Below are 25802 nucleotides of genomic sequence, written 5' to 3'. Positions count from 1 at the left end.
CAAGAACTGGCCAGAAAAACTCTGCAACACGGGAGGTCATCATCCTGAAATCTACCTATCTTCAAAATTTTTGTGAGTCCCTTTGCTAACACTTCTCCAAAAAAGCAGCTACCTTTACGAGATTCACCACTGTTTCTGCCAGCCACGTCAGGTCCGAAGGCCCAACTAATGTTTGCCCATGGTCTTTTGGGACAATACCTACCTATCTGCCCTGCTGTCCCAGGTTTGCCTGCTCAGGATCCTCCCCTCCCCCAACAAAAAGTATGCAAATCCAGAGCTCCTTGAGCTCGAGTTAGAGCTCAAATTTAAGTCCCATTTAGTAGAGTCTTCCTCACTGAGGCACCAATACAGGGGAATACGGAGTGCAAACCCGAGTCCTGCGTGGCCGGAGCGCACAGGAGACGGTGGGGGGTGGGACACGGCGCAGGGAGCCAAGGGGCACTTACGGTTGGCACAGCTTGATTAGGTCCTGGTCAGTGGTGCCTGGTGGAAGGCCTCGAATGTACAGGTTGGTTTTACTCAACTGTTCCCCGCTGCTGTTGCTGCTGCTGTTGTTGCTGCTGCTGTTTGTGCTGGGGCTGGGAGGAGCCATGGGGTGGGGAGCTGGTGCATAGGACTGCTGGAAACAGAAAAGGCTGTTACTGGAAAAACAGAGCCAGCGCGGAAATACAGGCCAGCAGCACACCTCGAAAGCAAGACAAGTTTCTCGACCTCTCTGACCCACACACGCACACACATCTTTTATCCCCGCCCTATGTACTTCTGAGAACATCACTTGCTCCCCCGCTCCCACCCTGGCCCTGCATTTGGATCCGTGTGTTAGCCATAAATGGGACAAAAAGAAGCTCCCAGGTGCTCCTGCCAGTGGCATATGGCTTCTGAGCTAGTCTGCTGTGATTCTCCTTAGACCTGTAAAGTAGCCTGGTACCTCCCTCCCTGTTAGAAGAACATAGTTCCTTCACTCTTGGCACCAAAGCCCTGCTCCTAGTTCACTTCAACAGCCCACATCTTTGCTTTGTCTCTACTCCCTGTTCCCTCCTCTCCGATAAAACAAAACACAGAAAGACACCCTTCCCTCCTATGACTGTCTTCACCATCATTCTCCAACAAAATTCCTGGTACACAGACAGAACTCGCTCTATAGTGAATCTATCAATGAACGGATGGATGGATGAATCTATCTTACCTCTTTTTCCCACTCCCAAATCTGCTTCTTCATGGTGAACACCCTTTGTTTGCAATACTGAGCCACTGACCTCTCACGACAGTCAAGATTCCCTTTAAATCTCAAGCTAGGCAGCCTTGCCAACTTGGAGGGCATATTCTTTGCTGTGGGACCCTTCGTGTTAATTATATCACACAACTTCCATTGTTCACTGCAGGATAGTAACAGCATGCTTGTCCTTTACCCACCAGATTCTAGTAGCACCCATTCTCCAGTTGTGACAACCAAAAATGTCTCTGCACCCTGTCAGGTGTCCCCTGACAGGGAGAGTGGGGAATCTCCCCCAGTAAAGAACTACCATTCTAATCTGTCAAACTAGTTTATAATAAAATAAAAAGATAAAATGATCCCCAGCAACTTAGAATATACAGGGTAAGGGTTTTAGAACTCTACATGCCAGAATTAGTAGATATATTACTCTTTATGTATTATTTCTTTGTCCCATAGGCAAATCTTCAGAAGTTCTAAAATTGCACTACCTGCTGTGTCTCTTACCGACTCTGTGACCTTTGGATGGTGCCTTAGCCTCTCTGGGACTCAACATTCTCATTCATATGAGGAGGATAAAAATAGTACTCTCAATAGTATGGCACAAGGTGTCTATGAAAACTTAATGAGCTCCTGTAACTAAATGATTCCTGGAAATTAGTGATGCACAATAAAATGCTAGCAATAATAAAAATGCAAGAATAATAATAATGGCAATATTTGTAGTTCTTATTTGTCTGGCCAATGCTATTAGTCTGTATAACTATCCCAGATATTCTCCAATGTAACCTGCAATGTCACCTAAAGGCATAATGAACACATTTGTCAAGATTCCAGTGGGGAAATGTTTAGCCAAGTTTTAACCTGAAGACACATTAGCTGTTTTATCAGGGGTTGGAAGGTGCATACTTATCAAACAGCAAGTAGGTGCTTAATAAATACTTAGGCTATATTGTACATAATAAATAAGTGAGTGAACACAACACTTAGCCCCCAGTGACAAGAGGCCAAGTTTTAGCAGTAGCCAGCCTTGTTTCTTGCTATAATAGTCTGTTTTACACCTTCCAGAATTATCGGATTTGGCCCAGTCCCTATTTTCACCCAGCTATGACAAAGCCTCTTAGACACAGTTATGTCAAATGAAACTCATTATCTCTGTTTTCTCATCTCCCAATTCCCCACTCCAGTCACCCAGCACAACAACCCCATTTCTTTTGATTTTGCTGACGTTCATCAAGCCCCATGCTAGAACCCTCGGTATTAGCTTCATCTGTTCCTTGATTTTAGATCTCAAAATAAAGTCAGCTACCAAAATCTCTGAGAGGTTGTTAGAAGCTTCCTTGTCTCTGAATTCCCATGCCTTCGTAGGCCAGGCTCTGGTCCACCTTGCAGACCTATCAGATCTATCCTCTGAACACTTTTTCCTCTTGCTCTCCTCTTAGGGAGGAAAGTGAGGGAGAGCAGAAGACTGAATGCTCACGTGCAAACGCAAACTGGTCAAGAGTGTCCTGGGCAGTTTCTTTAAGGAATGGGGAGAGGGGACAGTAGACATGAGAGGAGCAAATCCTAGAGCCTCCTTCTTTAAAATAAACACTCCTAAACCATTTCTCAGGCATTACCTCTTTTGTTACCAACATTCTTAACATGGAATTTTACAACAAATCACAAAGGAGAATTTTCTGTCCCCCCTGTTTGAATAAAATGAAATACATCTATTGCCTTTAGGAATTTAATATCTGCAAAAAACTGCATGAAGTTTCTTGGCTGGCGTGAAAAACTATTCCTCCTTAATCTAAGAATTCTGTTTTGGGGTGCCTGGGTGGCTCAGTCGAAGAAGCATCTGACTCTTGATTCCTGCTCAGGTCATGATCTCAGGGTCCTGGGGTAGAGCCCGGGATGTGGCTCTGTGCTCAGCACTGGTCTATTTATCCTTCCCCTCTGCTTCCCCCACCAGCCCCCCACCACCCACATTTGTGCACCCACTCTCTCTCTCCCAAATAAATAAATAAATTCTTTTAAAAAATTCCATTTCACTCCTTGGACGCCCCATGACACTTAAGCTATAGTTCTTAATAAGCCCTGCACTTAGTAGGTCTTCAACAAATCCTTGTTACAGCAGCTTTTTGTCTCGCATCTCCCAATGGGGCAGATGGGATTTATCTTTTATTTCCATTATGTGCTTTATTCTCTTAAATTTCCCAGGGCTTTTTAAAAGCTGTTTGTTACCACTTTCACCTCCCCTCTCCCTAAATTCTTTGAATTCCATTCTGTACTCAGGGTTCTTTTAAAATAAGGCTTTGTTTAAAGCAGCTTTTCCCACTGCACAGCTTTTAAAACTACTAGGGAGCCAAAAAAAAAAAAAGTCTTTAGCTCTTTGTATCATAGATCTGATGGACCAGCATAGACTTTGAGTCCCTGACTGATCAAATAAGAAAGCATCCTTTACAGGTTGTTCAATGTGTATTTACTTACTTCTCCCCTCCCCGCCCTCCCATCGTCTTTGTAAGCATTTCCATAGCCAGAAATACCATTCAGTAAATTGCATGGTGCCTAAAACAATAAATATGCCCTCCAAAGTGCCCCACGCATTCACCAGGATAAAATAAATAAATTAACAAAACAGTCAAAAGCAAATCAAAGTTGTGATGACCATAGGGAACTTGTATGCATGGGAGTGAGGTATGTGATTTATAAATAGAGATAGTACCACCAGGCTGTTGCAGAGAAATGATGTATTCCAAAAGCCCTTTGAAAAGAATACACAATCAAACGTGATTTTCTCTGTCATATTCCTGTTTGTGAGTTCTAGAAGTTCTGCAGAAAGAGGTAGACTTTTCCAGCGTTACTGAGCCAATCAACCCACAGATTTTAACACCTAGTGCCCATCTCTCCCTAATCCTTAATATTTCATTTATTCTTTGATGATATACTGAATGATTCAGGTAGCAGCCTGCATTGTAAATCATTCTTTGGTGTTAAGAATTATAAATTCCCTCCTCTCCACCCACTTTCCAAATACACATCCTTTAATCAACAAAACATTGGCAGAAGGTTCCCATAATGTCTGACAAATGCAAAGGCCTAAATGAATTAATTTGTGAAAAGCAAAAAGCAATGTTTTATGCTCTGGTGCCAAAGACAAATGACCAAACTACAGCATCTCAAAAAAAAAAAAAAAAAAGGCAATAATCTTTAGAGGTTAATGGGTCACAGCAACCACTTTCCTAATTAAAAGTGGCTCTGATACTTTTCTCAATTCTTTTGTCTTCAGATGGAGTTGGGATTTTATCACTGATTAGGTTTTAAATCATTTTGAGGCACTAAAGAAGAAATTCGAAAATGTTAGTAACCAAAAGAATTTATTTTCCCTCAGATAAAACCGACTTTGCTATATTGCTCAAAGTCACACTTTATAAATCCTATTTAGGAGCAGTGAGGACTTACAGTGGGGGTTACCCAGCACCGTCATGCTGCGTTGTAGCAGGGCCCGGAGCTGTTACGAATTTGCAGTGTCAGCTTGAATACAACCAGTCCAAACGGCACATTTTCAGAAGAGGGCCTTCAGATGGCATTCGATTGAAGGAGGGAGATCGGATTTCTCTCTCGAACCTGCACATGCTTGGCAAGGACGCAGGTTTCCCTCAGATGTTTATTCACAGCAGCATGGCTGGGAGGGTCTGTTAGGTGTCAGGGGCTGGGGCTGAAAGCCCTCTGAACCACGTTGGAGCCGCCACATCAGTGGATCAGGGTCAGTGTCCTCTTTGGGAAATTAAATAAAATGTCTTGACATCCATTTTGGAAGATAACGATTCTAATAATTACAGGTAGCATTTGCGGTGTGCTTCCTAAGCATTTTATGTAACAGCCCAATGAGGCAAATAAAACGCTTCTCATTCACAAATGGGAAAATGCAAGTGCAAAATGGGCAGAGGACCTTCTCAAGGTCACCGAGCTGGAGCCCCAACTTGAACTTAGGAAGTTTGACTCCAGAAGCCACACAGTCCCCACCTCCACATTCTAGAACTTCACGTATTAATGACATGGGCACCAATAAACCCCGTGGCTTTCTGACCGTGAACTTGGGAGGAGGCCGCTGACAGAGGCTCTGGTGCACCCAAGTACAAGGTGGAGACAAAGAAGGTGGAGGATAAACAGTCAAAATGGAGGTGAATGAGCCTTTCCTCTCTTGGGATTTACATGGAGTCCGGTTTAGAATTTAATTTCGAAGGGGAAGTGACCATCACAAGCAAGCATGCTATGAGTTTTTCAAATAATATCAAGCAAGTGGGTTCATTCGTCAAGATTCATGGTGTGTTATTTGATAACAGGAAAATGAACTGGCTTGTAGATCATCCTAAACAGCTGATTCATTTAGTGTGCTTTGTTAATATGCCTCATGTTTCAAGAGTGAAAAGTGAGTCAACCGGGTCCTCCTACATTCTTACAAAATGTGTGATTTGTGTGTGTAGGTCTGGAGGGAGGTTCATTGTGTTTTTCAACCCCTACGTATTTTGGAGGTAAAATGGACATGAAGAATATGAGTTATAGCTTTGTTTGTTTTCCCCCTTTTTTGTGTTTTAACAGAAAGCATTTGATATATCCAAATAAATGCTGCTCACATATCAATAGGGTAAAGCAAATCACTAAAAATCATCTTTCATACAGTGTCAAACCTATTAGATGAAAAAAAGGCAGGGCTGTAATACACGCACACACTATCTAGTTCATTTGAAACCAGAGTTCTCAAACTTGTCACTATTGACATTTTGGACAAGATAATTCCTTGTTGGAGGGGACTGCCCTGTGCATTATAGGATATTTAACAGCACCCCTGTCCTTTACTACTAGATGACAGGGGCACTACCATCCCCCCAAGTTGTGGTCACCAAAAATGTTTCCAGATACTGTCAAATGCCCCATTGAGGGGTAAAAGTGTTCAGTGGCCTACAACCCACTTCACTGAAAAACCCCTTCACCCACCGAAGTTCAACTTCTTACCCCCAAGTATATATGGTGTTCGACTCCCCATGCCTCTACCCTCAGGAACTAAGATGCTGGTACGCCAGATATCATCTGCAACAGACTAGGTCTGAAACATACTTCTTCCTCTTATTGAAAACATAACTCTTTCACAAAGAGAATTTTAAATATTTTTTTGCATGCAATTCCCCTTGGCTGGGAATCACAGGGCCTCAATGCCACACTGCAGTCAATTCTATTCCCAGCATCTGGTTGCTGGCAGGATCCTGAAGCAGTTGGTCTGGTGGTTTTTCGGAGTAGCCTTGGACTCCATCACACAGCAGTCTGTTTTGCTGATGGTCTCCCCAATTTGTTTTTATTCATCTCCAGTGCAATAGAATTTGTACTCTTTTATCCACTCAAGGGTAAAGCCCTGGATAAAGTCTCCCATGGGACTGACATGCCAAGTCTTTTACTATCCAAAAATGAATACAAACCACATTCCTGTCTTAAATCATACATTATTTAGCCTGTACGTACACATGCAATCCATTGCTCGGTGGATCACAGTGCTGCAAGCTATTGAATTCCTCTCCCAGACAGTGTAATTTCCACATAGCCTTGCTTCTGCAGACCTCTCCTCTAGTGTGAACACAACACGAGCAAGTAGACATGGCAAGAACTGTCGCAGTCCCTGGAGTGCCTATAATAATCTCAGATGAGGGTGCGTATGAATTTTGTCCACGTGTGCAAAAATAAATGCAGCTAAACGAATATCCGAGGCAATATGTGAGATTTGAGCCATGGTCGCATGAACCACATATATGATAGCTTTGCAATTTTATGCTAGACAATTGCCCGACCGTTACATAGAATATAACTATATAAAACAATTGTTTCAATTACACATTTTAGAACAGAGTTTGGTGAAAATCTGCCCCACTTCTCTTTTCCTACCCACAGATCAGATACAGAAATGAGCAATAAAGGACAAGACTCCTCACAAAAGTCAATCACTTGCACATCCTCTGTCAAGGGGTCTTAGTAATAGCCACTGTCAATAGTGGTAACCTTCTGTTTAAGACCTCCACATTGCCCTCTGGGAATCCTGCTCTACCACTAACTAGGCACTTAAACCTCTAGTCATGAGTAGAACAGGAATTGCGATGATCTCACCTGGTAAGACTGCCATGAGGCTTTAATATATAAATTACATATTAAGTATTTAGCACAGTGCCTGGCACAGAGTCAATACTCAATAAATACTTGTTGATCTTCTTATTTTCATCAGCATCATCATGACACAGATCCTTAAAAGAAACACTACTCTCACAATCCCAGTTGGAGTAATTTATCTTGAAGGAGTTGCTGCAAGAGTCAATAGTTTATTTTTTTTAAGCAAAGGAGCCACTATTCTTGAGAGGAAACTATGTCACTAGAACTGTGGTTTGTCATTTTCCTCAAGAATCAAAAAGTAGTAACTGAGCACTAATGAAACAATCACTGTGGATTGAATGACTAATTAGTTTCGAGGTATTTACAAATCACTACTGAGGTTTTATTAAAATTCTGTTAGGAGGAGATTCACTTCTGCAGTAAATATTAGTTTTTAAAAACCTCAGCAGATTGCATAATCACACGTTGCTCTGTGCTATTTACAAATAGGATTAATCTAAAGTCATTGAATTCCATTCAGAGGTTTGGATATTAAATGACATTTTAAAATTCATGGTACTTGAAAACACAAGTAAACTAGTTATTGTTCATTTCAAGCACCTATAAACCAATTTCATTAACAAATTTATAAGCTAGAGAAGAGTGGCTGCCATAAATGATGCCAATGGTCTTTAAAAAGATTGCTTAGTCCTCCAAATGCCGATGACATCTGGCCTTTGCTCCCATCCATCTTGTAATTTGGCCAACTCTTGATCTCTTTAAGGAAAAATAAACAAAATTAAAATACATTTCAAAATTTGAGGAACTTAAGGCATTCGTTTAAAGTTCAAGTCTACACTTAGAAAATAACCCCGACAGCTCATGATCCCAATATTAATAAGGACTAATTCCTCATCCAAAGGAAAAAGAAAAAAAGCCATGATTGGCGCCCAAGGTAGAGATTACAATGTCATCTATGCTATGAACAGTAATTGTTAGAATTCCCCAGAAATATCGAAAGTGGCCATAATCCTGGGATGGGACCTCTGTTCTCTTTCTCCTGGTTATATCTCAGAGATCAATTCAAATACTTGCTTTTGTAGTGGGCTAGAATCACTGGGAAAAGACTGAAAACCCAGAACCAGTCATCATAACTTCTTGTGGAGATCTCTCCACAAGATCTCTGGGAGAGCCAATGGTCAGCATCTCAATTCCAAATGTGATCAGAGATAAAGAGGAGATCTTGCAAAGAGCCAAAGAATTACACTTGAGTCACATTCTTATACCTAATAAGATATGTTTATTTAATTATTTAATTATTTAATGAATTAATATATTTTATTATTTAAGTTTAGTTTTTTCCCCATAATCTCATTTTGAGTTTAGTTTAGTTTTTTCCCCATAATCTCATTTTGAGTTGTTTCCTGGTTTTTTGGGTAATATTCTAGGTTATGTAATATTCTATGTTTCCTAATCCAACAATCAGTAATATTGTCAACAGGTAGTTGCCCTAGCTTTGTGACGTATGCTACCCTAAACAGAATGAAGACCAGCAGATGCAGCTTACAGGACACCACTGTAAGATGGTAAGATGTGTTGCCCTAGCACTTTATTAAGACTAAATGAACACTTGGAAAGTTTTCTTCTTCAGCCATAAAAACAGATATAATGAGCCATTTCTACTCAGTTGACTAATTTCCATGTTAACCAAAACTATTACTGACTTGGTTACTAGTAGCTAATGGATGATAAAAATGAAGCATTTTTTCTCAAACCATGTGTAACAAAAATTACAACCAATAATGGAGGGTCAATCAGAATACCAAATGGTATTATGACTTTTTTGGTGACTCTGTCCAATTAGACCAGATTTTGTTTTTTGCTTTTTCTGAAAGTAAATCTATGTTGACTTAGGAGCAATGTGATAATAGCATAAAGAGCAAGTGCAGTAAAATCTGATTCCTTTTTTTTTTTTTTTAAAGATTTTATTTATTTATTTGACAGAGAGAAAGAGATCACAATTAGGCTGAGAGGCAGGGAGAGAGAGAGGCGGAAGCAGGCTCCCTGCTGAGCAGAGAGCCCAATGTGCGGCTCGATCCCAGGACCCTGAGATCATGACATGAGCCAAAGACTGATTGGCTTAACCCACTGAGCCACCCAGGTACCCCAAAATCTGATTTCTTTATTGAGGCTTTCATTCCAGGTACATAATGTCTCTCCAACCCCTATCTAACCCTGTTTTGCTCTACTTCCAATGCTCTACTTCCCTCCTGCCATACCGTAGTGACATCTGCATTTATACCTTATTTTGTCTTCCTCCCTTCACTTGGAATGCCTGGGCTGCATTCTTTTGCCTTTCTCCAAGGTGACTCTAAAGTGTGTCCTACAAACTGGGGACTTTTGAGAACAAAATTGATAATTATACCAGGACACAAGGTATAAATAGAGACTGTCCAAAGAAAGTTGGAACATATGATCATCCTATGATTATTTTCTATTTACCTGAATCTCGCACATTCCTCTAGAGTCACCTCCTCAAGTTTCACTCCACATCATAGCATTATCCTTTTATTACTTTAAGCCTATTTCATTTATGCCTCTTTTTTCGTTTCTAGCAATTAAATATCCGCAAAAGATTATAAAATAATTAACAACAATAGCATGACTAATGTTCATTGAACATACACTTAAAAAAAAAAAGAAAACATACACTATATGCCAGGCATTGTTCTAAGAATTTCATATTGATTTATTTGGATGATCTCAGAACTTTTGGAAGTAGCTATTATTACCACCCCGATAACAAAGATGAGAATACAGAGATTCGAGGAATTTAAATGACTCTTCAAGGTTGTTCAGCTACTCTGTGGCAAATTCAGAACCCAAAGCAAGGCAGTCTCCACTCCAGTTAACTCCAGATTGAACTCTAAGTATGTGCAGTCCAAGATGGCACCCACTAGTTACAAGTAGCTAATTAAATTTAAATATAATTGATGTAAATTAATTAAAATTAAAAAGTTCAGTTCCTCAGTCACACTAGTCATGTTACAAATGTTCAAAAACACATGACTACTAACCTCTATATTAGACGGGAAGACACAGAACATCTACACCATCACATAGCGTTCTACCGAATAGAACTGATGTAGACCATTCCTACAGACACAAAGCAGCATCTCCCCAGACTACACCACACAACTGCAGGGCTTAAATGTGCTGAGTTAAATAATGGTCATGATCTCTATGCATGTATTCTGAGTGTATTAATTGCAATTAATTGCATAGGGTTTTGTTAAGTGCAACTAATCTCCTTTCAGTACAGACTATATTTAAGTATTTTTCTCCTTCAGGAGTCGGTCTATTTTGGCATATAAAATCTCTCTTTCAACTGATACCTCACTTAGCCTAAAGTGGAAATTATTAAAAAAGCAAACTCCATAAAGTAAAATATAATCTGTGAGAAGCACAGGATGTATTTTACTTGTTTTTAATCAAAACCAAAGTTTCATCTATATTTTAAAATTTCTTAATACCAAGAAAGAAGAGCAACAGAGACAAACTATTGTTACAGAATAGATGTCTCTGTCTTTGCCAGGCAAGCTTCTGGCCTGGGAGGAAGCTCTACATTTTCGTACTTCATCTCCTTTTCCCAAAAAAGAGCACCCTTACTTCCCACGTATTACAGGCTACTCTACCAATCTTATTTTCCTCTAAACTGAACCAAGGCAAAAAAGGAGAAGTGTTCTTACAGTGAACTACAGAGGCAATTTAGCAAATTCATGAACAATAACCTATATTCCATGACATAAAATAGTTATGTTGTTTTATTAGCCAATTCATTCATATTTTATTGATGTAGCAAAATTAAATGCAAACAGAACCTATGCTTCAAAAGTCCTAAATCTAAGAGATTTGGACTATAAAACACAATAATTTCCTCAAGAAGACAACGTTGGAACACAGATCAAAATTGCAACAGCAATTAATACATGCAAAATAATTGCTTCATTATAAAAACTGGAAGGAGCACTTGCACAGATAATTTTCTATGAATATATTTTCAACATTCATTGTATTTTGGGCCAGGAGATGATAATTATGAGAATAAATTAATGCTCAAGTTCAACAAAAAGTGATCTGACAATAAAATGAATATTAGGCATTTTATATTATTAACTTATTTATTAAAATTTTAAATCAGAAATTTACATTAATACCTTCAAACTTTTATTTTTCCTATTTGTAAACCTGTATGAAGTCTCCTGTTCTCAGTATATTTTAAGTCAGTCTGCCTTGTACCTTAAAGAATGTTCAAAATAGTATGGACACATCCAATTTCTAGTGCATCTTCTTTGTTGTAGGATTACTGGAGGTGCTTTTTGCCCAGTGATATCCTCCAAACTAGACAACAAACTAGAAAAGACAGTACTGCTTTTCTTTCTCCAAATTACTTTTGCTCTTTTTAAATAAATGATGCTTCAGAGACTGGCAAATTGGTAGACTCCAAAGTCTCGAGAAGAAGGAAATATTATTATTATTATTGCATAGTGACTAAAAGCATAAATGCCAAAGCTACACCACCCACGTTCAAATCCTGCTTTACCACTTATTTGTCTGTATGGCCTTGGGCAAATTTCCTGAATTCTTCTGCCTCAGTCTCCTCATCTGTGAAACTGGGCATAATAACTACCTCTGAAGATTGTTAGACATTTCAAATGAATAATTATTGTAGAGCACCGAGAATAAAGCCGGGAACACAATAAGCCCTCTAGGAGTACTTGCTATTATTATTACATAAATCCTAAAGCTTTTTACAATACTCATTGTTGTCATGAACAATAGTGTTCTTTTGAGAGAGGAATATTGGTTGGTCTATTGAATGATCTAGCAAACTCTGGTTTGTCGAGTGTAAAATCTTACAATCCAAAGTTCACTGATGCTTGTCAAACTGAAATTCTCTAGATTAGAATCAAGAAATGTCACTCTTTGATGAGACTTTAGGCTCAATTAGTACTATTTTAGTTAGTGATACTGATTACCTTCAGATAAACTGCTGAGAAGACTGTTAGAAGAATTTTTTTTTAAGATAAATAAAAACTTTCACAAAGGAAGCATTCTTAGAATACAAAGTTCTAGGAAAATATCTACAAATTGTGAAACTACTCATTAAAATAAGATATATCTCATTGCCAATGGAAAAGGTTAGATCAGTTAAATAACACACTAACTACTAAATGTCCATGCACTTAACGAAAAGGACTTTTATATACAGAAAATAAGCTATACAATTTCATAGCTTCTAACTCCAAAAATAATTATGTTTTTAAAGACTGTTGCCCTGAAAGGATATTTTATAAGTAAACAATTATTTAAACTGTTTATTTCAGTTTAATTATCTCTCTAATTTCTAGTACTTTGTATGATATGTGCCTTAGGGTAACTATAACGAATAGTCTCTAGTATAAAATTGGGATAGCCATACTTTTATACATTCCAAAGTGCTTACAACACATCTCCAATATTCCAGAAAATTATTTTATTTCGTTTTGTTTCAGTTTGGAGAATTATATGTATAGTTCAGCAAACAGAAATAACAGCCTTTTCAAAGGTGTAATTACTAAAAGAGTTTTCCAAGAGTGACCATCCCTTTGCCTCCTCAAGGGAAGCCTCAGAGTTTGCTCTGAATATTCAGCAGAAGCCAGATTGGCTGGATTGGGGAATCAAAACAGAAAACCAACTCAGAATTACTTCTATTATTCCAGTTCTGTGAGGAAAAAACAAAAACAAAAGTTCCAATATATAACGCTGCTGATTTCTGAAATGTAAATACTCTTACAGGGTGGGTTTTAACCTACTAAGAGTTGAAACCTGGCTCATAGAACTTCTGAGAATTTAGTGACCCGCTCTCACATGGAGTATCATCCACCTCCAGCATCCCATTACATTGAAAAATGGGTGTGACCATAGTTGAAACGCTATCTAATGGCCCAGCATCTTAGGAGACATAAACAAAGGAAAGAGTTTATATGCCTGAGTAGGAAGGAAGGTAGGAATACATAGGAAAACAGAAAACAGAATATGAATTTCTTGGTGTCTCTGTCTCAGTTGCTATGTCCAGAGGACACCGTGAGAGAATGTGGAATGTGCAGACTGATTTAGGAAATCTTCATGATCTCATGGAGGAACAATACAGAAAACAGAAGTTCTTGAAGAAAGATGGGACTCAAAGAGAACCATTGCATTCATTAGCCGACAGAGAACTTCTTAAAAAGAAAGTAAATTTATGTTGTCATTCCTTGAGGTACAAACACTCAGGGTCCACTTTAAAATTAAACTCTTTGAGGGCAGAACATTAACACCATGGATTTGCTCACTCTTAAGAAGAATCAAAACAGAGACAACCAAACATAAGAAACTAAATTATGAAAGCATCCATCAACAAAGCAAAAAGTATAGCATTAACTATTAGAGTAATAATAAAAGCTGCCTCCTTGAAATCATGGTATCAATAGTTTTATAAGCATTGCTCAATTCAGGACATGGGTTAATTAACAACTTGTTAGGTTAAACATTTTAACAAGCTAACTTTATATATTAAATTGTATGTATATATGATAAAACACATATGTATCCCATCACCCTTTCTACTTATAACCAGGATCATACAGAACCCAAAATTTTGGCTGATAATAGGTAAACAACTTGTTCAAGTTTGCAAATATGTGCAGTGTAGCAAAGGCTAGAAATGTAGCTCTTTATAGATTTGTAAGTGAAACAATTTTTTTTGTTTCTGTACATAGACTTCTTAAACCCACTGGCTTTAAGAATCTCCATTTAGAAATTTGACTTGAAGGAGGGATCAAATTAGAGAAAAGTTATATTATACCAAAGAAAGACCCAAACCTTCTAATTTTCAGATAACCAATACAAATTTAATCCATACTACAACAGGTATAAAACAGAACTTAGAATTTATCATATAAATTCAACAGTAACATAAAACTAAATATTACTATGAGAAAATATTATGAAAGATAAAATACCCGGTGACACTTATTCCTTAAAGTCTTAAAGAAACAAAATTAGAGAAAATATGTTTTTTAAATGATTTTTTAAAAAGATTTTATTTATTTATTTGACAGAGAGAGAGAGCACAAGTTGGCAGAGAGACAGGCAGGGGAGAGGGGGGAAGCAGGCTCCCCACTGAGCAGAAAGCCCGATGGGGAGCTTGATCCCAGGACCCTGAGATCATGACCTGAGCCGAAGGCTGAGGCTTAACCAACTGAGCCACCCAGGCACCTCTAGAGAAAACAGTGGATAACAGTTAATAATAGCATAGAGTTCTCAGTACATGTAAATGCAGGACAGAAAGCAAAGGAAAGATCGAGAAATTTGCCAAATGTGGTCTATTTTTTACATCTACTAAAGTATAAGAGTACAGGAGCACCTGGGTGGCTCAGTCAGCTAAGCATGTGACTCTTGATTTCGACTCAGGTCATGATCTCAGGGTTGTGAGATGAAGCCCTACATTGGGCTCTCTCTCTCTCTCTCAAAAAGAAAAACAAAAACAAAAACAAATAATAAAGGTCAAGAGAACACAGTACCTCTGTTCAAGGCTAATTCTTAAGAGAATATCTGTTTTTTTAATTGTAACCTATGCTTTTCATAATAAGTAAAGAACAACATATTTTACTACTCAGAGTGATTATTTTAAGTAGAGGAATAAAGAGAGCTGAGAAATGGTCAAATTTTATAACCATTGTTCTCAAGGTAATAAATGGAATTAATTTCATTGGTTTCCAGAAATCAGTAATAATAGAGATAAAAACAAAATGAGAAAAGAGACTAATAACATAGAACTTTCTCTACCAGGATAGAGAAAGACTTTTTTTTTTTTTTTTTTTTTTTTTTTTTTTTTTTTTTTTTGCATGGGGATATTATTTATCCAGTGAAAACGGGCATCCACTGGTGTTATGTTCTGATGGAGCAGAGGAAGGTAGAGATTCCCAAAACATAGACTATATACTTTGGGACATAGTGGCAGAATCCTTCTTAATATCCAATACACCAATGTAGGCATAACGAAGCATGGGATTCTTCTAGCACAGCAACCTCTGGCTAGAAGCACTGTTTGGAGGGCTTTAATATTATAATATTCTAAAATGTTGACTGTCCGCACACTCTGAGATTGGCTAAACTACGTGCAAAGGCATGTTTCCTTTTACTTATGGGATTCCATTAGTCGTTAATTTCAATCAGCACCAAGGGTTCTGGCAAAGCCAGGTAATGCTGAATGTTAGCAATCTGAGACAGACAGACAGATACATCTCTAATCTTGGTCACTGTTTCTATTGTGGACATAATCTTCAATCCTATGTGAAGACAGAGATAATGACCCACCCCCACCAAAACAAAAACAAAAACAAAAACAAAAAACCAAGAAACCCACACATGTTTTGCACTTGTTTTTTCTTGATTAAAAGGATGAAAATGGCATGAGTCAATGTGTTCCATTTACTTTGAGCTACTTATCTCACACTGGCAGATCAAATAAAAATATGACTTATTTACGAACTGAATGAAAATAAAGATTATGTTTGTAGCTGATATGTCAATTCTTGTGAGCAATCAATATCCCTATATCTTTTCCCTACCTGATCTTACAGATTATTTGTTATTGAAGACACAGAGAAATTGGGAAAATTAGGAAATTATCACTGTCATTCCAACTTAAATTTCAGTGGGTGGTCGTCCTGTGAACGAGAACTCATCTTGTTATATGTTCCCTTATAAAGCTGAATAAAATAATTATTTAACTTTTGTTTTCCTGGCAATGGAGTGTTGATAGCTGACAATCAATTCCTCTCCATTGGCAGTAATTCAAGATCCCTTGCGTACTTCTGAAAATACTTTTCTGAATGAAACTAGTTATAATTGGTGAAATTCTCCAAATAGAGCAATCTTATATATCAACATCTTCCTGACTTTGGTATATAGTCTACTGTGATTTGGATTTGAACCACACATCTCTGATTTAAACCAGTTTCCAAGTTCTACTTAAATATATTACTCAAATTCTATGCTATGCAGAAAACGTAACATTCTTTTTATTTTTTCATTAATTAATTGATTTCTAGAGTGGGAAAGGGGTAGAGGGAGAGAGAGAATCAAACAGGCTCCACACCCAGCGCAGAGCCTGACTCGGGGCTCAGTCTCACAACCTTGAGATCATGACCTGAGCCGAAATGAAAAGTCAGATGCTTAACCAACTGAGCCATCCAGGAGTGCTATATTTTTCAGTTGAAGTATAGTTGATATACCATGTTACATTAGTTTCAGGTATAAGAATCATTCTTTTCGGCTAGAATTTGTATGTAGGATGTTAGGCAATACGAAAGTATTCCACTAATATATATGCCACTAATATATATTCTCTGATTATAATAATTAGAGAATTAGAATATTATAAAGTAGAGACAAATGATTAAAGATAAATAGTCTGAACACCATGAAAATTGAAAGCAACAGATGCTTTCTTCATCTGTTGGGGCTGCTGTAACAAAGTATACCACAGACTGGATGGCTTACAAACAACAGAATTTCATTTCGCACAGTTTTATTTTTTTTATTTTTTTTTTTAAGATTTTATTTATTTGACAGAGAGAAATCACAAGTAGATGGAGAGGCAGGCAGAGAGAGAGAGAGAAGCAGGCTCCCTGCTGAGCAGAGAGCCCGATGTGGAACTCGATCCCAGGACCCTGAGATCATGACCTGAGCCGAAGGCAGCGGCTTAACCCACTGAGCCACCCAGGCGCCCTCATTTCGCACAGTTTTAAAGGCTGGAAGTCTGAGGCTACGGGGCCAGCATGGTCTGGTAAAGGTACTGTCTTCCAGCTCCCAGATTTCTCATTGTATCGACACATGATGGAAGGGAAAAGGCGGCTCTGTGTGGGGTCTCTTTTATAAAAACTCTGATCTCCTTCATAAGGGCTCTGCCTTCATATCTGAGGATCTACAAAGTGTTATCACATTGGGCATTAGAATTTCAACACATGCTCAGGGAACACAAATATTCAGACTGCATCAGATGCTTAAGTTCAAAAATGATCAGCATGGGGCCATACATGGCTAAAGGTTAAGATTATGTACTTTGTGAAAATGAACATCCCACCAACGTGGGGACAGATCCAGGTTTTGCAGTGCCTAAAACTTACACACAGTTTAAGAGAGACTTCTTAAAAAAAAAAAAAAAAAAAAATAATAAAATGTATAAATATAAAATTGGTTACAAAAACATTTATTTAGAATCAAAAAAGAAGTTGTAAGAAGTCACCAATTTTAAAAGCTGATAACACAAACATTCAAAAAAATGCCAGAAATAATATTAACTCCCTGACACACTTCAAAATAATTTTCCCTCTTTTTTTTTTCTGCATACTCTTTGATTGCCTCATCATATGGCAGTAGCTTCATAATATTTTCTATAAAGAGAATAAAAAGATAATTCTCTGTGCCTTCTAGTGCTTGATAGAATTTTTTTTTATTGATAATTCAGAACAGTTTTCTTTACAGCTTTACAACTCACTAATGGTAATGGTTTCTAAATTGTTGGAATGGTAAATGTGGGGACTAAAAATTGGGAAGAATTTTGCATAGACCTGTCTTTTGGCTTTAGATCTTACAAATCCTTTTTTTTTTTTCCTTCTACTTCCCATATACTTGCAGTGTTGGACACCAAAGGCCACATACCTATCACATTAGGACCTAGAGCAGCATGTCCCTGCCACGATGCCCAGGACATCAGTACAGTGGGCAGTCTGGAAACCATTCTTACCACCGAACAGCTAGTGATGACACAATGTATATCCCATTAAATCCAGACTAAATGCATCTCCCATCACCACCTGACAAACAGGAAAGTGCAATGGGGAAGCTGAAGTGGAGAAAGACAATAGTCTTAAAGTATCTTTCTTCTACAAAACTTCCAAACCCATATCACCATGTGAACACATTGCTAGGCAATGGAGAAATATGGCTTTGGTCAGGGTAAAGTTAAACAATTTAGATGGTGCATCATTGGCCATTTTAAGGAGAAGGATACAAAATTAAGACACAAGATTAGGGGCACCTAGGTGGCTCAGTAGGTTAAGCCTCTGCCTCATGTCATGATCTCAGGATCCTGGCATCACATCCCACATCAGGCTCTTTGCTCAGCAGGGAGCCTGCTCCCCAACCCCCACCCCACCCCCCTGCCGCCTGCCTCTCTGCCTACTTGTGATACTCTGTCTGTCAAATAAATAAATAAAATCTTAAAAAAAAAAAAAAGACACAAGGTTAGATAGGGAATCACTGAAATGCTAGGGAAAACAAGAGGCCCTAAAGCTTCAGATTCATTGGCTTCTAAGGAACCCTGCTGCCACTAACTCCTCAGCCCACCTTTGTAGTCACCCTCCATCTCTACAGATAGGTGATCTCCCCTATTCACAGGTAAGTGCCTTGTGTGATCATGTGCACCTGTGCCTTGCCACTTGCTCTTTTTTCTGCCTCCTCTGAGCCCATGTCCTCCAGTATCCTCTTCTGGGCACTGTTCCTGATGGCTCGCTGTGCTGAAGAGCACCATGAAGTGTTGCCCTAGGTTATGGCATGGACATGACCCAATACATTATGCCTTGAATGTTCCACTTGAATTTAGCAGTCATCATTCACAGATCAACTGTGTATTGGTGACTTAACCTATGGATACATCTGTTTTTTATTTTCATGCCTGTCTCATTCAGGCACCAAGTCCTGTTTATGCTTCCTTCTTAGTGTCTCACACATCTGTCTTTTCCATTCATTTCACTGTTTCTATTCTTGTCTGGGAGCACTCCACATATGGGTTAATGTAACCATCTCCAAATTGTGTTTCCTGTTCCCAAGCTCCAAATACTCTAATCTATCCTGCATGCGGCCTTAGCTTTATCTTCCTAAAACAAAAATTAATTTTCACTCTTCTTCCCCATGTTAAAAAAAAAAAAAAGGAAATCCTGAAATGCTCTTCATAGTCTAAAGATCACCTTCCTTAGACTGACATTCAAGGACTCTAAAGAATTTTCACAACATCTCCTTGACCATTAGGCTTCAGAAATGTAAATTCTTGTTTCCAAATGTTCATAACTTTTACAATTTTATGTTTGAAGCCACTCCAATTTATTCTTGCAAATCTAAAATAATGTGATGCTTTTTGCTGAAAAGGAAAACTATTGCTCTGTGCACATCTGAGTACCTATTACTCAGTAAAGAATTTCCTTTCCAAATTGCCAGTTTCTACAGTTTGCTTGATTTTCACCCAAAAATTCCAGCACAACTGGGCACTTATGAGGGCCCTGTTGAGTAATATCATCTCAAAGAGCAGAAATACATTTACATAATTCACATTTACAAAAGATGCCAGTTATGCACATCTTCATTAAGCAGGAGAATGCTCTGGTGTGACCACTTACATCTAAATGGCCTGGGAATTGTCCTTCTCAGCATTCATCAGCCATCCCCTCATTTTATTCTATTAGGAGGGAAGGAAGAGCAATGCAGACTGATCAATGTGCCAGTGAGTTTTATGGCTGTATTTTAGAATGACCTATATTAAAGGAGTTAGGCAAACGTAAGAGAAATTTACTACTCTCAGGATAATGGCTCTCTGTAGCGGAAGGGTGTCCCAAACATGGCATATTCTTGCTTTATTTACACCCCAATGCTTGACTGATCATCTTTCTCATATTTTGCCTTACTTTTGAAAGCACGGATTCTCTTGCCTTATTGATCTCTTTATATCCTTATCATTTTTCCCCTGAGCTATTTGGCATGATGACAGTGGTGCATCGCCAAGGCTGATTTAACATCATCTCCCAAGTATGCAGCACTGAACTCAGAGCCGAATATTTTAAAGCTGAAACATGTAACACATCTGTCAGGCAATGGTACAAATACAGTCACTTGTCAGAACTAATGAATGAGGTAATCCAGAGTATGGATAAATAGCAAGAAGATGGAAGATGCTAGAAACAATGTTTCTCCAAAAAGCATTTCTGAGTAATTAAATTATCTGAGGAAGAATGATGTTTCTTTGTTTTTAGCTCTAACTCGTTTTTTTCTCCCACAAAAAGACCTTGGTGTTAATACCTAGAGAACCGAAAGTGCAGCGAGAAGCAGATTCAGCTAGTCACCCGTCAATGGAAAGAGTGGGTGGTCCTTTGACTGTGGTCTGTCTCTCACAGGAAGGGTATATTTTTCTCTGATATCTTATAAAAACTTGCTTCACCAGGTAGTTCTTCTTTACTTGATTACAGTTCAATCTTTGTTTATTTTTGCAAAAACCTCATTATTGGATGTGACCAGTCACAGCATAAGCCCAGACAGTGCAGAGACAGTTCAATGAGAGGAAAGGACACAGGTTGCCAGCCCTGTGAGCAATGCTCTACAAAGAGAAAAGAATATCCCAAAGTTGTTTCTTTACACAGAGTGTAAACAAGTACATTTCCAAAGGGAGAAAGGCGTAGAAGTACAGATGTGTCAAGGTGTGCGTAATTACAGAAGAGAAGACACAGCAAAAGCCTAGAAAGAGAAAAATTAGGTTAAGGCAAGGAAAGAAGAGCCCTGTCCCTGCCACAGACACTGATTCTTGTATTGGGAAGGAAATGCCTGACTTTATACAGGATCTCCTCGGTTATTTATAACTTGGGATGCAGCATTCTAAGCAGTGATTAAGTTCTGTGAATGGTCCTTACACACTCATTTCCCTTCATCTGGAAGTCAAGATGAAAATCTAACACTGAGGATCCAAGATATAGATAGTCCTACCAAGTAGGATTGGAAGTCCTACCAAGTACCATCTCAATAAAAATTATCACTAATGCCACTGAGCTCTACTTTTATCTAGAATCCCATTGTACTGCTATTCCTACTTTCACTACCTGTGATATCTCAAGTGACATTAGTCTGACTACACACAACTAAGACTCTAGTTATGAATGTTTGAGTTTGTAAGTCTTTATTAAGATATGAATAGAGGGGTGGCCCCTGGGTGGCTCAGGTTAAGCCTCCGCCTTCAGCTCAGGTCATGATCTCAGGGTCCTGGGATCCTGCCCCACATGGGGCTCTGCACTCAGCAGGGAGTGTGCTTCTCCCTCTGCTCCTCCTCCTGCTTGTGCTCTCTCTCTCTCTCTCAAGTAAATAAAATCTTTTAAAAAATAGATAAGAATACTCTTCATAGTCTGCTACTCTTTTCAAGACTACTGGATTTCTCCTGATTTTTCAGCTACAGCTTGTTCTCCAACAAGAGGAGAGAAATTTTGTCAATGTTGCAACAGGACCGCTGGTCTGTTGCAACATTGACCACTAAACTAATAGTGGTATTTGAGAATGTTCTGATAAAGGCATTTGGCAAAAGAGGACTCTACTACATCCTGATGCATGCTGTTGCACTATATGGTATGCCCTCCTCCTGGTTCCCCGGTAGCAAAACCTATTTATTCTGACTCAAATTTCACCTCCTCTGAGAAACCTTTATCACAGGCAGATTTATCTCCTCCTTGTTCAAGGCTCTAGGGGACATTTTCCTCACGCCTCTGCTGATGATAAATATTTTGTGCAATATTTCATCCTTCAGTAACTATTTCCACTCCTGGCATGCTGGAGAGCTGAGGACAGGGTGCAAAGAGGCACCCCTCTGAACCTCAGCACTTACATATATACTTAGGGTAAATCTGTCAGTTGGTACTTAATCATTTGCGGGATGTTGAGTTTTGCCATAAACATCTTGTCGACAATGATTGTTCTTGGGAGATCCAGGGATAATCCAGAAATCTAACCTCTAATTATATTCTTAGTTTTATTAGGTAAATGCATGTTGCATGATGTGGTTGTGAAAATAGGGCAACTGGAGGAGAGGTTATACCTGCCTTTCTACTCATGGGATCCTGTAGTAAGAACAGAGAAAGGGAGCTATGGTAAATACATCTCCTTTCTTCTTCTGTAGCTCTCTGCCAAATACCTGCTAGCCTGCTGCTTGTGGACACAACCATAGCAGCTGGGCTACCCCAAAATAAGTAAGCAGAATGGCTTATGGAAATCTATTTGCTAATCACTTGTTTAGGGATATACATTCAATTTTTTCAAACATAGGAGAGTCATAGATGTCTATCAAAACTAAGGCCAAGTGAATTTCATATTTTATGTCCCCAATATATGCATAAAGTGAATTTTGCCTGTTACAGAAATACAGAAGTAAGAGTGATTAGAAGATTTTTGCAAATGCATGCAAATGAAGTTCTCTTCTCTTGTAAACTAAATTTATATATATTTGAATTAAAGTTTTAGTGGCCTATCAACTTTGAGACTTAAATTTTTTTAATCTTGATGTTGATAAGGGTACTGAATGATTGTTAAAATGGAGTTTTCCAACTACTCTGGCACATAATTTATTTCTTAGTATCGCTTTCTTTGATGGATATGGAGCATGCAGATGTACTTCTTTTCATTTCAGATCAGATCTGTGTGTGTGTTTGAAACAATAAAAATTCCAATCAATTCAGTTGCTATTTGCAAATGGTGGTGGAAAAGATCCATTCTTTGCTGGAGAAGAAATGTATCTGTAGCAAATAGCCACCAACTTCAGTAGAGAAAATTATTTGCACACTGAACAGGGAAACTGCCAAAGCGAAGAACAGAGCATCTGCTGTGGACAAGGGTATAATTATCTTGCTCATCCAAACACCGTTGGGCATAAAAGTTTTACTCTCTCTCTCTGGCAAGATGCTCTGCTCAGACTTTTAACGAAACACTATTAGCAAATAACAATCAGTTTTGAAGTCCTGTCAATAACAACAGTATGTCTTCTGGACCTTTTCCTGAAAATGGAAAACAGGTTCTAATCTGATAAAATGATGAACCATTTATATGCCAAAATGATCAAAAGCATCAGTCTTGTCTTATTGTAAACCTTTCACATACCTGCGTACATTTATTGCCACGGACTTGAGAATTCTTCCAAAGAAGAAATGCTCTACCCTTCTGGTTCAAGATTGTAATTTACGTATATTTCTATGAACTACTTTTTGATCCTTAGTGTTTTCTTTCTACGTATGCTGGGGTAATCATTCCTTTCATGCTCCCTTACCTTCATTTAGAAAGAACTATGAGAGCATCTTTCTGGTAGACCAGATGGATGAAAGAAGTCTGTTTTTAATGAACAGATATCATTATCAAAGAACAGCTGCTCTTCAGATGCTGTTGTTGCCACTTCCAACTGTCCCCTGGGGATTTCACCCTGCGACAGGCAAGACACTCGAATCTACTCCTACAACCATCAAAGAATGGACTTCCATTTTCAATTGCTTACATGCACTTGTTGTGTTGTCTTCTTTTAAAAAGAAAGGGGAGGGGATAGGAATCAAGACGCTATTTCCAATAAATGCCCTTAATAGGCAGGCCTGCTAAAACAACACCATGCCACTGTCTTTTCCAAAACCTTCCATCAGCTATCTGCAACAGCTGACAAGCTCTGGCTAATTTGAAATCATGTGTTCTCTCCTGAGAAGACCAGACCACACACGCAGTATGGAAAAACACCCAGTGAATACCACAATTTCCCAAATGGTGGACTCGTCATGTTCTTTTTTCTCTGCCTAAAAAATAAAGTATCCTTTTATTGAGAATAAAAGTTTTACCATCTATTTGAGTTTTAGTCTCAACATTTTATTCTTTTGGAGTCGAGGGGAATAGAGATCAAATATTAAAGTCAAGAGAAGAAGCAGAACTGACAACTTCCTCCAAGGTTGGTGGTACCAGACACTGGCACAAATTCATCCATCTGGGTGTCTCAAGGACATATTCCCACATGAGACTCCAAGAGGGAAAGTGTCACAGAACTGACAGATGGGCCTTCCCTTGCCTAGATCAGCCTAATGGAGCTTTGAGGTAATTTGCATACTAGCTGTCAGTGACACAGGTGTGTGTCAAGGACTTAAGAGAGGCCAAGAGAAACCTTATAGAGGATACAGCTTCATGACCAATCCATGCTTCCATTTGTTTGTTCATGCTGATAGGTGATATTTGTCAGGAAGCCTGCAGTTTAATGGCAGCACTGTTTTGTTATTTGCCTTCTGAATTATAATCTGCAGCAGTTCAGTGTAGGTTCAAGCTAGAACAATTTTCATCCCAATAATAGATTAATACTAAAGGCTTGTTCTTCCTGTTGGTGAATCACACCCAAAATAGCTCTCACATGCATTCAATTTGTACTACATATGCATTAAAAATAGTGGCTTGTTTCTGGTCTTATGGCTAATGTTTTAAGTATCGAAATGTTGAGAGCTGGCTGGCTTTACCACGATCTTATTGTCTGAAATAAGGAAACAGGGGCTACCAAAGTCAATGAAACATTCCTGTTGCTCATAATATTCTGGAAAGTCTCACCTGTCCCCTAATCCTACAACCCACCTATGGCTGTGCACTGAATACTGAAGCTAATTAATTAGTTGAAGTAGCATTACATTATGTGCAAATATACCATGTTCTTGCAACCTGCTCTTTTAACCTTAACCACATAAATTATCTGCCACTTTTGGAGGCAGGCACATTGGTAGCTTCAAATGAACCAGTTTCTATAATCTATGCTCTATGGCAGTGTCTTCCCACATTGGCCCAAAGATGTGCTTTGACTGACAGATAAGGAACAAGATGTTCATGAGCACTTGCACATGGGGGCTTATTCTCTTGAGGTAGTCCTTTTTGGAACCCAGCCATCATGCTGTAAGGAAATAATCCCAACAGCATAATATCTGGAAGTTGATTTCTCCAGAGAAGCTTTAGGACAACCATTTGTACCCAATGTGAGTAAGATTGTGATAAGGGTTAGGGCTGAAACATGTGCTACTTTGGTCACAGAAATATCCTGCAGGACAGAGAAGCTACATGGAGCAGATGAGACCCCAGAGAGAGAAAGAGGCCATGAGGAGAACTGAGCTGCCCCCGCAGAGCTCTCGGGTAAGTGGAACTGGACGAGTGACCCTAGCCAGTACCACGAGGAGCAGAAGGTCTGCGAAGTCAATACAGAGAACCGTGACATTATTCAATAAGCCAATAGTTTAATAAATAAACAATCATGATTATTTTAGCCATTATGTTACTTACTGTTACTTGTTACGTAGGAATAGATAAGTGAAATAGTCATTTTAAAAAATTCAACTATTTCGAGCACCTGGGTGGCTCAGTCAATTAAGTGTCTGACTCTCGATTTCGGCTCAGGTCATGATTTCAGGGTTGTGCAATTAAGCCTGTGTCCAGCTCTGTGCTGGGAGTGGAGCCTACTTGAGAGTCTCTCTCCCTCTCTCTCTGCTTCTCTTCCACCTCTGAATGCTCTCTGTCTCTCTTTCTAAAACTAACTAACTAAATAAATAAATGCAACCGTTTTTTGAGATACTGATGGACAGCTAACTCA

The 25802-nt window shown here is 38.7% G+C and overlaps 1 protein-coding gene across 11 annotated transcripts in view; it reads right to left on the bottom strand.

The window, feature by feature from the left end:
- Positions 1-25802, bottom strand: part of RBMS3 (RNA binding motif single stranded interacting protein 3) — a 711391-nt gene that overhangs the window by 560826 nt on the left and 124763 nt on the right. For 8 of the 11 annotated variants that reach the window (XM_013057186.2, XM_013057191.2, XM_004754312.3 and 5 more), the window contains exon 3: positions 447-619. In XM_013057186.2, coding sequence (XP_012912640.1) covers positions 447-619 — 173 coding nt within the window. The remainder of the gene's footprint in view (positions 1-446; positions 620-25802) is intronic. The other 3 variants (XM_013057187.2, XM_013057193.2, XM_013057189.2) reach the window with 1 other exon arrangement.

This window comes from Mustela putorius, unplaced genomic scaffold, assembly GCF_011764305.1.
Source record: "Mustela putorius furo isolate JIRA1106 unplaced genomic scaffold, ASM1176430v1.1 tig00003834_pilon_pilon_pilon, whole genome shotgun sequence".
In the NCBI taxonomy this organism is placed as follows: Eukaryota; Metazoa; Chordata; class Mammalia; order Carnivora; family Mustelidae; genus Mustela; species Mustela putorius.
The sequence above is the reverse complement of the archived record's forward strand: the minus strand, read 5'-3'. Positions and strand labels throughout refer to the sequence as shown.